The sequence below is a fragment of the Habropoda laboriosa genome, unplaced genomic scaffold (genome assembly GCF_001263275.1).
Source record: "Habropoda laboriosa isolate 0110345459 unplaced genomic scaffold, ASM126327v1 scaffold77, whole genome shotgun sequence".
Taxonomy (NCBI): domain Eukaryota; kingdom Metazoa; phylum Arthropoda; class Insecta; order Hymenoptera; family Apidae; genus Habropoda; species Habropoda laboriosa.
Window position 1 is genome coordinate 741,785 of NW_017100200.1, and position 12,151 is coordinate 753,935.

At 42.9% G+C, this 12,151-nt stretch overlaps 1 protein-coding gene across 1 annotated transcript; it reads left to right on the forward strand.

Moving 5' to 3' along the window:
• Nucleotides 1-8,224: 8,224 nt before the first annotated feature.
• On the forward strand, nt 8,225-8,797 carry LOC108570403 (probable salivary secreted peptide). The gene has a single exon (XM_017932264.1). It carries the CDS (start codon nt 8,320-8,322, stop codon nt 8,713-8,715), a length of 396 nt encoding a protein of 131 aa, XP_017787753.1. The 5' UTR covers nt 8,225-8,319; the 3' UTR covers nt 8,716-8,797.
• Nucleotides 8,798-12,151: the final 3,354 nt, after the last annotated feature.

Here is a 12,151-nt window from a genome sequence, read left to right on the forward strand (position 1 = left end):
CGTCGCATCGGTGTTAACCAATCAGGTAATTTCTTTCCGAGTCGCTGCGTGTCCCTTGCGCCCTTGGCGCGCTTTTTCGGGGACCGCAGTGCGACTTGGCGGGGGAGGTTTTTCCCCTGACGTCACTTGGCGGGCAGCTGAGTTTCCTCCAGGTCAAGTACTCGTGACCTGCCGGTCCGGGCCTCTGGGCCTCGTACGGCGGACCTTTCGGAAACCCTTGGTTTATGATGCGGCAATTTGCTATTGAGGCCGTCGGAGAAAGTTTCTACGCGGACATGCATTGTCGAATTTCTAGAAATTAAATAAGCTAAAAACGGTTTCCTTAAAAATAGCTTTTCAAGCGCGCACGTCATGTGTTCTTCGCTGTAGCTGGTTGCTACAAATCTTCACATTAAATTGTCATGTCGTTCGTTATATTATAAAATTTGTGTAGAGCTTTATACCAAAGCATTATATTATAAATAAACGAAATACGAAGTAGCATTCAATATTAATTTATTTTACTTAATAATTTGGTCCGGACCTTGACTCGGGGACAGAATGATAATTTGGCCCCCGAACTAGGAAACATTGCCCATGCCTGGCGTAGAGTGTCCCAGTTTTCCACTCAAAGGTTCACAGGATTCGAATTCGAATATCGAAAATATATCGATAAATTTCTCAACATTCTCACGTCGCAAGGTCCATTAATCTCAAGTTTGCCCCAACTCCCGTTTCCCTCATTTTTCTGCTTCTCATTCTCCTCTTCGCCACGTTTCAGCGTGTTCGGTCGCGCAACGATACATCGATTTACCGCGGCTTTACTACTGCCAAAGGTGGCGGACGCATAAAGAGAATGTTCGACGGGGGAGAGGGAGAGGATGCACGACTGGCACGGTGAGCGCGAGATAGGATGCACGACAGGTGAGGCATGCAACAAATCGAGACCGGCGCTTCTCGAGGAAAAAAATATCGGTCGTTTAACACCCCCCTCTGGCCTGTGTGCCCCCATGAGGCCGATACCAGACGAATTATTGCGCCGCGCCAATCTACGAGGATTACCTGCACAGGGAAAGGGCCGCCGGGACGTCGTTCGACGACTTTACGGCCGCACACGTCGCCCTCCTGAAAGTGCATCGACGTCGTTGCAGTCTCTGAGCTTTCTGAGGATTAGCAGGAACTTGTGGCCTGTTCTTTCCTGCTAACCTATCGAGACGTTCGATTCTGCGAGCTTTTTTCACGATTCGCCGTAATTCTCAGTTCTGTTGTTATCGTCGTGACTGGACTGCGGATTTTGAGAGACTCGTGGAAAATTTCAGAGCACGAATGTTGGAAATGGGTGATTGAAATAGAATTGTCTTTGTATAGCTGTTAATATTTGGTGCTTCCCTTGCTCCGCAATTCTTTTGTTAAGGCGTATCCTGTAGCCGGATTTATGGCAGCGAGTCAAGTGGTCGCCGTCGCAGGCAAATATCGTTTTCTCAAAACACCACAAGTTTTTATTGCGTTGCCTGCGACACTCAGTCCCTAGGACCAGACCCTGCCATGAATCCTGGAGCCTCCGAACGGAAAATAGAAAAGTGGCCCACGACTTTTGCCAACGTCGATGGGCCACTTGACTTTAACGAAGCCTAGAAAAGCGGAGATTCCACAAGATTCCCATGCATCCGTCCACCGTACACCCTACCCTAAGATAACGCGCTAAGTGCGAAATGGAGGTAGGTTGCGATGCACCGGAGTAAACTGATTGGTGATTTAGAAAAGGAAAAATCACCAATCAGGGTGCTTTTAGGAAAATAGGAGTCTTCGTCGAGGGAAACCGCAGAGACTCCAGCAGGAACACTTGGCCACTCGCAAGAGAAACACCTCTCACTTCGCAGTAGAATTTATATCTTGAATTAGTTGTAGAAAATAGAACATAAAGTAAATCTTAGCGTTTCAATCAAGAAACTGGTCCTTCGTAGCCTTAGAACATTAGTCGGCACACACGTGCAAAAACCGGCAAAGCTTGAACGATCGAAAGATCAACCGCAAGCCCCTAACATCTTTAGTGAATTTCGCAGGGTCCTGCTTACGCTCGTTCGAGACGTTGGTCACCAGGAAATTAATCCGGATGACCGTATTGAAACTTGTAAGTGGTGACTCTCGATCGAGTCTGATGTGATGTGTTACGAAATTCTCGGGCGAGTCTTTGGAAAAATTGTGTCGGTCGTCGTGACGATACGTATCGTTCACTGGTCTAGCAATGATTCGTGTTTCGCTGGTGTGTAGGTGTATATATAGACGCTGTGTTGGTTCTGATTGGTTGTTTTGTTATGGAGGTGGAAAATGTGGCATGTTTTACTATTGGTCGACGAAAGATGTGATTTTTGGTAACGAATGTTTTATGGTCCCATGTGTTTTGGGACCTATTGTCTGAGTGTCGCGCCGATGCGTGGGGGTTATATTGCGGTCTGCCAAACGTCGGCACCCCGGTCTGGCGGCCAAATGTGTCTAAATCGTTTATTGTCATAATCCGCCAAACCGAGGCTCCGTCAATTTATTGTACGACTCTGAAGAAACGTCTTTTCTGTCTGAAACGCTGTATGGAACTGTCTCGGAGCACCCAAAAAGAGAAATCTGGGGTCCGCTTATACCTACGAACTGTTTATCCTATTGTATTGCAGTGTGCAGTGCTCGATTCGAAGACGTACACCAGACACATTTGGTGGAAGTCCTAGTGTCTTTGTCTGAAAGAACGTCGAGACATTTTTGTCCTCATTCGATTATTTCGACAGGGTGTTCTTAGAAATAATCAAACAACGAAAATACACAGAATTACGTTTAATGAAAAAGTGGTGTAAGTGAATTTTTTGCATCTTTGATTTAACGCCAAATCTCGAAAGTTGAATCTTCGTTCTGTTTTGTGCAGAAGTGGTGTAAGTCTGAAGAATATGGAATAAAATGATTTTACGTACATGTATCTTGGTTTTCCGGGCAAAGTGGCGTTATTAACTTAAGGTATAACTATACAGTGGCTTATAGAAAAGAGATGTAACATCCTTTCATACTACTGAATTTTACAGAAATTTTACTTTATCCCTCATTATCCAGAAATCAACATTTTCTACTTACTTTTTTTACTTTCGCATTAAACGGCTCAAATATAGTACTCGTTATAATATTTAGCGAATAAAACAGTTGCCTATCTACCTTCTATTTTTTCCACTATATTCATAAAAATACGAATTTGCGTAAAAATTCGCAGTCTAATCGTGACAAATTATGAAACAAATTATATATTAATTAATAAAGAATGGAAAACAGACGATAATCGTGGGTTAATGAAGCTTTGTTACACGCTCGTTTTCCGCTCGTTTTGGCCTTTTTCCAAATTTTCACCTCTGAATTATACGTTCGTTTATTGATTCCGTAATTACGGGTACACACCTCTCTAAGCGGGCAGCGGGGAAGATGAGAGTAATAACAGTGGACAAGAATCTGATAGATTGTTACGGTTGAACGTAATAATACGGGCGAATCGATTGTTTAGAATGTTGGGATTGCGGCTGACGGGAGCAACTATTTAACCTTATCGTATCGTGACGAATGCAAATTACGTGTACAAATATACGCGGTCAGCGCATATACAGGTGTACGGGGAACACCATAAACCAGAACTATCGTGGCTCGATGCAGCTGAGTTTCTCTTCATAATGTATCATCAGCGAATAACGGATTCATGATACACTATTTCGATTCGAAATAAACATAGCGCCGCGCGTACGATCGATCGTGCCTGTTTAATTACCTCTGCAACAATCATTTTCTACGAACGCGAAATTTCGCGTTTACAACGAAACGCCGCGATATCGAACTGTGTACGCAATCTATAATCGATCAACGAAGATATGTATTACCGAGAGTTCGATTTTCATCCGTGCCATATCTTTCTCGGAAGCAATCCGTAATTAAGAATCCGGTGTAAAGTATGTTTCGAAGAAAAGAAACAGACTATCTCCGATTCTACGTTGGATGTTTAGCTATAACACAAACACCCAGTGTGCAGAACGTTCGGATAATCGATAAAAATAAGCAACTTTATCGATTACTCACAGATACCGGTCGCCTGACTTATGAAACCTTTTCCGCGCCACTGTAAGTCCGATATAATATGTTAATTCGCGGAAGGATACGGCCAGACTTTGGTGTAATGGAGAAAACTAGTAGCTGTCATTCTGACTCTTATAGGGGTGGTCAGGAAGCTACGAAACCGCGATGGAACTTTTCTGTTCGCCTAATTGTCCTAACCGGTGACCTCAACGTTCATTATCCCCTTTATCCCTTTCCTTCCTAACCTCTCACACCCACCCGCGATTCTTTCGTTTCGCCCAGCTCTCCGAAAGCAATTTATAATTAACGTTGTTCCACTGAAATTTCCCCCGCTGTATCGCGTTATCGATCTCCAGCGAAAACCCATTCATCCTTCTTATCATAATCCAATTAAATTTCACCGTAACGTATTAATTATTCGACGATACGCGATAACGTTCGATCGCGACGAGATACACACAGAGAGGAAGCAGCGTTCGATCGTTCTCAAATGACCGACACGGAAAATTTGTCGCGATCCATCCGTGGATCTGTGATGTCGTCTCGTCGGTAGACGATTAGAGTGGCTACGAAAGAGGATTCGCAACCTCTTCAGCGTTCCTCCTACTCCTATAGGATCAGCATTAACCCCCGGTGTAGCTCGTTAAGACGGTTGAAATCGAGACCAGGTTCGGATTTCCGAAGTACACAACCAGATAATTAATGGTAAAAGCGTCGTGCTGGCTGATATGCAGACTCTCGGAGCATCTTCTGTCCGGCATGCTCGAGACAGGTGCCAGAGATCGAGTAGCCCAACGGTTTGTCCGTCGAATGAATAATGCGAGCCCACTCGCATCGTACACCATCGTCCATGGGTAGGAAGTCGAACCTCTTCTCTCCTCTCCTTGTACGTCTACATCAACTGTGTGGCATGGGTGTACGAACGAGTGAATGTAGGAAGCGTCGGTGGAGGCACCTGAAAGTAAGTCTTCGATGGTGGTGTCCTCGTGGAATATGCACGTCTATACTTAGAAACCGGAGGACGTGGCGGCTAGACACGCGAGAACCACCTAAGCATAAACATGTATATGTATATGTATATATACACACAGTGCTACCGGTAAAATGAATCAGAGCGAAACTTGTTCATCATTCATTGGGTTGTATGAAAGCGCCGCTCGGTTTATGTATTTGGATTAAAGACACACGCTTCTGACGTGACTAATTTGCACGAGAAAGGCGGATTTTATGGTTTGTAAGGTTTGTTTATTTTAACCCCTTGTGTCAGTAAGCAGAACTGTCTACTTTTGTTCTTCAATTTTAGTAGCTTTCTGCTAAGGAAATTGTAAACTTGAGGCAGACACGGATAGGAAATGTGTGAAGCAACGATTTGGCCGGATACACACGATTGTGACGCGACTAACTTGCACGACTGTTTTGTTTTAAAGAAGGTTAAGATTTATTTTAACTCTTATGTTGATAAGCACAATTGCTGTCTACTTTATCGTCAAATTTTAGTAGTTTTCTGATAAGGAAATTCTAAACTTGCAATAGATACGGATAGGAAATGTGCCAAATAACAACGATTTGGCCGGATACACACGATCGTGACGCGACTAATTTGCACGAGAAAGGCGTATTTTCTATTTTGCGAGGTTTATTTATTTTAACCCCTTATCCAATTTTAGTGGTTTTCTGACGACAAAATTCTAAACTTGAGGCAAACACGGATAGGAAATGTGCCAAATAACAACGATCTGGCCGAATACACACGTCTGTGACGTGACTAATTTGCACGAGAAATGCGTATTCTCGATTTTGCGAGGTTTATTTATTTTAACCCCTGTTACGAACCCACTGCCTTTCCTCCACACATTGTTATTACATACTATTTTAATATTATTATTAACATTATTGTAATTAGATACTATTATAATTTTATTATTAACATTATTGTTTTGCGACTCCAGGCCCCTTTTCCTGACCATTGATTGGTCGGAAGCAAGGTGCCAAAACTAGTATAAAACCGATGTACCCGCACCCGCTCGAACTAAACATTAAATAAAACGACATCAAACACATTTCTAGAATTTTCGTAACACCCCTTATGTCAGTAACCACAATTTTCGTCTACTCTATCGTCCAGTTTTAGTAGTTTTCTGATAACAAAATTCTAAACTCGATACAAACACGGATAGGAAATGTGCGAATTAACGATCTCGCCGGATATTCAAATCTTTTACCGGGAAGATCAAATATTTCAAGCGAGTTATCGACATAGGGGTTAATTAACCCTTTCGCCGCGGCAGATTTCAATGCGTAATTTGAGCGACTGACGGTCAATTCCTAACCACGACTGAAAAATTTCTTATTTTGAACGTATCGCTTCAGAATTCGGTTTTTTAAATTAAGGCGGAAGAATGCAAAGAATGAAATTAGGGTGGAAGTGTACCAACAGACTCCAAAATGCGTATAGGCGCCAATAGTAACGAAAGGGTTAAGGTTTGCTCTTTTTTTAATTGCTCCGTTGACCAATTCAAAAAATCTTCCAATTGTTATACAATGAAATGGAACTTGGCCTGTTGGATAAATAACACACGACGTTATCACTGTATCGTCTAAATTCTAACGAAGCGAGCTGCAGTAATAATAACAAACACGATTTATCGTTCATCGTTTCTCCCAAGATTTACAAGAAAAATTTGTCGAAAGTAGAACGACTTTTTCCCAAACACGGTCACGTATGTGCAACTTCCATCTGCGAGTGTATTTCATGGACGTTACCAGCGATATTCTGTCATCGTGTATCCAGTAATTGACTTAATGATCTGAGTGAATCTACTCTCGATGCAGGACCTAAGTGCATACACGAGGTAACATATTGGATGCTCACACGGTTAACAAGCATCTGAGCAAACAACCTACAACGGCCTTGACAAAGCGGCCTCAGCTCTTGTAGCGAACCGGGGCCGTTAATGTAGGGCGCCAACTGCGAAATCGCGCGCGGTCTCTCGTCGCCTCCGACAAAAGCCTGAAAAAGTTACACACAGAGGAAAAACAAACGATTACAATTGCTCCAAATTGAGTACGGAGATCGTGTAAATAGAGACTGTGTAAATATTTAGCGGCAAATAAAATTTTAATACTTCGCATCGTAGCCTCGGAGGTACATGAATGAAACAACATCGTTAAAGCTAGGGTAAATAGGCTTTCCGATCGTAAAAGTAACTTTCACGCGAACGCGTAAGTATCTTACATCGTGCAAGTGTAATCGTGGGTTCGAATAATTTTTACGTGTAATTTCCACGCAGCAATAGTACGGTTGTACTGTTCGATAATACGTCAGGTGGATGGTTTGAAAGGCCTCATACGGTGAGTTTGCGAACGCAACCTATCGAAGGTGCATAGAATCGAAGGGCGTGTGCGTGTGCATGTGAACAGTGTACACACAGCAGGATGCAGCAGCATTAGATAGAGTTGGGTTGCTCATGAATTATAGAGATCGCCGTCTATTACAAGATTGAGGCCAAACACCTTACGCACGGCGGTCTATCGTTGATAATGAAGATTATCGCATGCATCTCGAAAGATATCGCTGTGTAATATGGATCGCTTCGGTGAATTATTGTGTTCAATGAATTTCCGAGAAGGGAAAACAATCGTTCGTTTTTGATACTTGGGGGAAAAATGTGTACGTAATAACGTGTTTTCATATTTTGCGAACATCACCGAGAGATAAGAATGTTTGCGCTCGATACGGAGAACACTTGTGTGTATGATTACCTCTGCGAACATGAGTCATCCAGGTAAACGGAACTGTTTCGGCGCACACACACACGACAGTTGTGACAGTTTGTCAAGTGACAAATGTACGAAAATAATCGAACAAGAATTATCAGTTTCTGTTATTTCAGGAAAGCTCGAAATTCAGACGTTCTGCTATGTCGAAATCTGACAGCTTGAAGTTGATCGCCGTGTAATTCTACGAGAGTTTACCTTACCTCGTAATTGATCGATGATAATACATACTCGAGATCGAAACGTCTTCACGTAGAACCACGCGGGTTCTAAGAATAAATCTTTCCAGAACGAGCAAGTAGGCTGTTACAGATACACCGCGATAAGACAACGAACTGATAAGCTTTGTCGGCTGCGATATTTAAACAGCGGAGCAGCAGGTTGGAGTCAAATCTCTTTCTGCAGTATCGAAGTGATACAAGTGCTATTGCAAAAGTAACACAGTGCGTGCATTTGAACGAAGTAACAAACATGTCGGCACAGAAGTTGATGATGTTCCTGGTGGTTGTCGCCGCTGCTGTGCTTTCCACGCAGGTCAGCTCAATTCCGCAAGGTGGAAAATACGCCGCCAACATTTCCCACAACTTGATCGTTGGGTACAGATTACCCGGTGACAGGCTTGTGCTGTCGCAAAACATCGTGAAGAAATCCGTCTGGATGCAAATTGTCACCGAGGAGAGGACTTTCAACGTGTCCAAGTGGGAACGTATCACTTTGGTCCGCGCTCTTGACCAGAAAACCAACGGAAACGGTGCGTACGCCAGCATCACGAACGGTGGCCCAGGATCCAACAACGTCACCATCCGCCTCAAGAGCCAGAGAGGACACGGAATCAACTTCAACGTAGAGTTGTACGCCCGATACTAAACTGTCAAGCTGACAACGAATTGAGGAATTTCCCTGGGAACAACTTGCAAGTCGATCGCATATTTCTCTTTGTAAAACAAAATCACAATTGTACGCCGTTTATTTTCTCAATCGTTAACTTGTAATTGATTCGATCGTTATATCCATGGACAATAAAATTAGCTAACCAATTTGTCGAAAGAAAGAGTTGTTGTTTACCGTTCGAAGTATACCCGAGCTACTTCTAGTTTTTAAGAACGCGGTGTACGAAACTGAGGATCGCGAGCGTCGATGAAAAAGAGACGGTATTCTGGACTGGTGTCGATAATAATGCAATTAACGCTGAAGCGAAACGGTCGGATCCAGGGGTAGGGAAAAAAACAGCTCCCGAGGAATCCACCGATGGAATGCCTTTCTTGTACGGCGCTAATCAACCGGACCCCGTTTCGAACGCTCTCCTCCTCCGATAATTCTTTCCCTTCGTTCTCCTTTCCGTGCATCCGGGGGCGTTTGCAACCTGGAATCCCGGTGTGGCTCTAAGACGTTTCTAAGGAGCGGGGGATCTTCCGTTTCCGTGGCTTACGCGGAAAGTACATTTTGTGCATGCATGCGTGGCGGCACGAACGGGAAACAACCGACTGGAAAATTGTTGTCGCTTCGTGGGCGAATTCTACCACGGGGATCGTGTGCCGGCTAAGGGGAAACTTCGAATCGAGTTGAGGGCCACTGAAATTGGTGGCGGTATCTCAAGCTTGCGAACGACCATTTCGTTAACCTACTTATTCTATCTTCGTTCCACTCGCGCAACGAGCCGGAGAGAGCGGCTATAGTTCGTCTGTTAGTTCCTTACCTTCGCGAAACCCACCCTCGCGCGCCCCACCCCGGGGAAATACAGTTTTCCTTTTTCGCGGATTGTTCTTTAATGAGGACAGTCACCCGGAGGGGTCAGCGGAGATGTTCGTTTCGGATACAGGTGAATCGTTTCGAGCATCAGCGAAATGGAATTTTGTTTTAACGTTGCAGGAGTAATAAGGTGAGACGAATTTCGCTGACGAGTGTGAGATGCGATGTGTATATCGCGGGTTGCAAGTATTAGGATACCTGTTGTGTTCGTGTAGAAAGGGTTGTATGATTAAAGTTAGCGTCATGTGTTGATAGAAATATACTTGGAGATTTTAGAACGAATAATTATTTTTTAGGATTTTAATAATTTTTTAAGGGATTTTGGGTGTTAAACGATTTTATGTTACACTTGTAACGATAACGAGGCTTGTTTAACATTTAGTAATTAGTTTTTAGTAGGCGTCGGCTAGATTTTGTAAATTTCAGTAGACTTCTGTAAAATTTAGTAGACTTCGGTAAATTTTAGTAGAATTCAATAGATTTCAGTAGATTTAGGTAGATTTCCGTAGGTTTCAAAAGATTTCAATAGATTTTGGTAGAATACAGTAGATTTTAACAGAATTGAGTAGAATTGAATGCAATTCAATAGAATTCAGTAGATTTCAGTAAAATTTAGTAGACTTCGCTAAAATTCACTAGCTTTCAGTAAATTTCCGTAAGTTTCAAAAGATTTCAATAAATTTTTCGAGAATACAGTAGACTTTAATACAATTCACTAGATTTGAATGAATTTCGGTAAAATTCAGTAGACTTGGGTAACATTTAGTAGACTTCCGTAGAAATCAATAGGTTTCACTAGCTTTCGGTAGATTTCCGTAGGTTTCGATAGATTTAAATAGATTTTAATCGAATCGAGTAGATCCGAATAGATTTCGACAGAGAATCCGCTAGATTTCAACACTCGTGATCAGGAGTGTATGTACATAAAGCTGTTCGCATAGATCGCTGCGGGTAATTCATTAACTCTTTCGCAGGTCGTTGTTCGTATTTTCGATCCAGGAATAGAACGACCTGTTTGCAGTTCTACATCGGACATGCCATAAAAGTTCCGTACAATCGTCGTTGTTAAATACACACGTAGGAAGTAAGTAGGTAATTTAAGAATACAACGAAACTTACGGTCTCGTTCTAAACATAGCCACGATACAAACGATAATTTAGATTTTATTTATAGCAATATGAAATCGAGGTGATACATAAAATAAAGTGGATATAGAAACGAATCGCGGCATATGGCTCTTCTTCTGTCGTGGAATGAAAAGCCCCCGTCCGTTACTTTCATGATGTTCAACTAAAAATAGCCCGGTGTATAAAGAATCGCGGAGTTCCTCTCTTTGACGCCTAGTCTACCATGTATTTACGTATACATCGTCGACTCTAGAGTTCTATTCTAGATTCACCGGATGCTTTTTATACGGATATCGATCAATGTGTTCGTTTGATAGCTCGGAAAACTCTTCGCCACAGAGAAGTACAGTTACGATATGTCGTATCGGATACAGGTCATTGTATTTTCTCTCCTTTACTCTGCTAAACTTCAAACATAATTCAACGATAAAGAAAAATAGAGAGAACTTTAATAAGGGATGAAATATCGTTCCCTGGAATTTCGTTCGATTTTACTTCTCAGCTGTGATAAAAACAAGGAAGAAAATAAAAGGAAGCACCTATGGGTCGGAAAGTTTGCACGCCTCGGAAGCATCTAACCGCAAACTGTCAGTTGGGCGTAACCCGAATATGCGTAAGGACCACCGCGCCTACTCATAAACCTGTCCCGCAACGCTTTCGGTTATTGCTTGTAAAGTTGCTGAAACTGACGAACAAACGTGCTGGGCGAAACAGCGTCCGGCAGACAATTCGATGACAGGATCGGGCGAGAACGAATGGACGAATGAAAGCGTGTTTGCACGGTCGTACACTCTGGCTCTCCTACAAAAGAACCGACCGTCAATCCGAAACCGCAACGGCCATTATCGGGCAATTTTAAACGAAAAGCCGTAGTTACGACTGCAGCGTTTTAGACTCTGCGCCAAACAGCGCGACGTGATTCTTCTATTTTTTTTTGCGAATTCCCGCGAAACAAAGGTGCGCGGCGTTACGAAACAGAGTAGAAACTTCTCCTCCTGTATTTGGATTAATTGAAAGAGTAGAGGGATTATATTCACTTTCTCTCTCTCTTCTTCTTTTTATTCCGCGTACGCGGCGGAAAAGTGTAAAAGAGACGAGTGTTATAAGTGTTCGGCATATGCTACCTGAAATATCACCGACGTAATGCAAGTCAGCCGAGTTATAGACGTTACGCAGCAGGTCTCCAATGAAATGGTTTTAATGGATTGGCCAACTGACTTGCATTTTCTGGTTGATCCCCGGCGCGACTCGAGCAAACCTACTGTAAACGCTGATGAAGTTAAAGATTCATCCGTGTGTGAGGTGAACGTACAACTTTTGACGCGTTGTATACATCAATTTCGAATAATCGTAGAATAATAACCGTCAGACAGATGGGTAGTATTCTGATAAATCATCCCGAGAGTTTCCGCGACTTCAAGTCCTT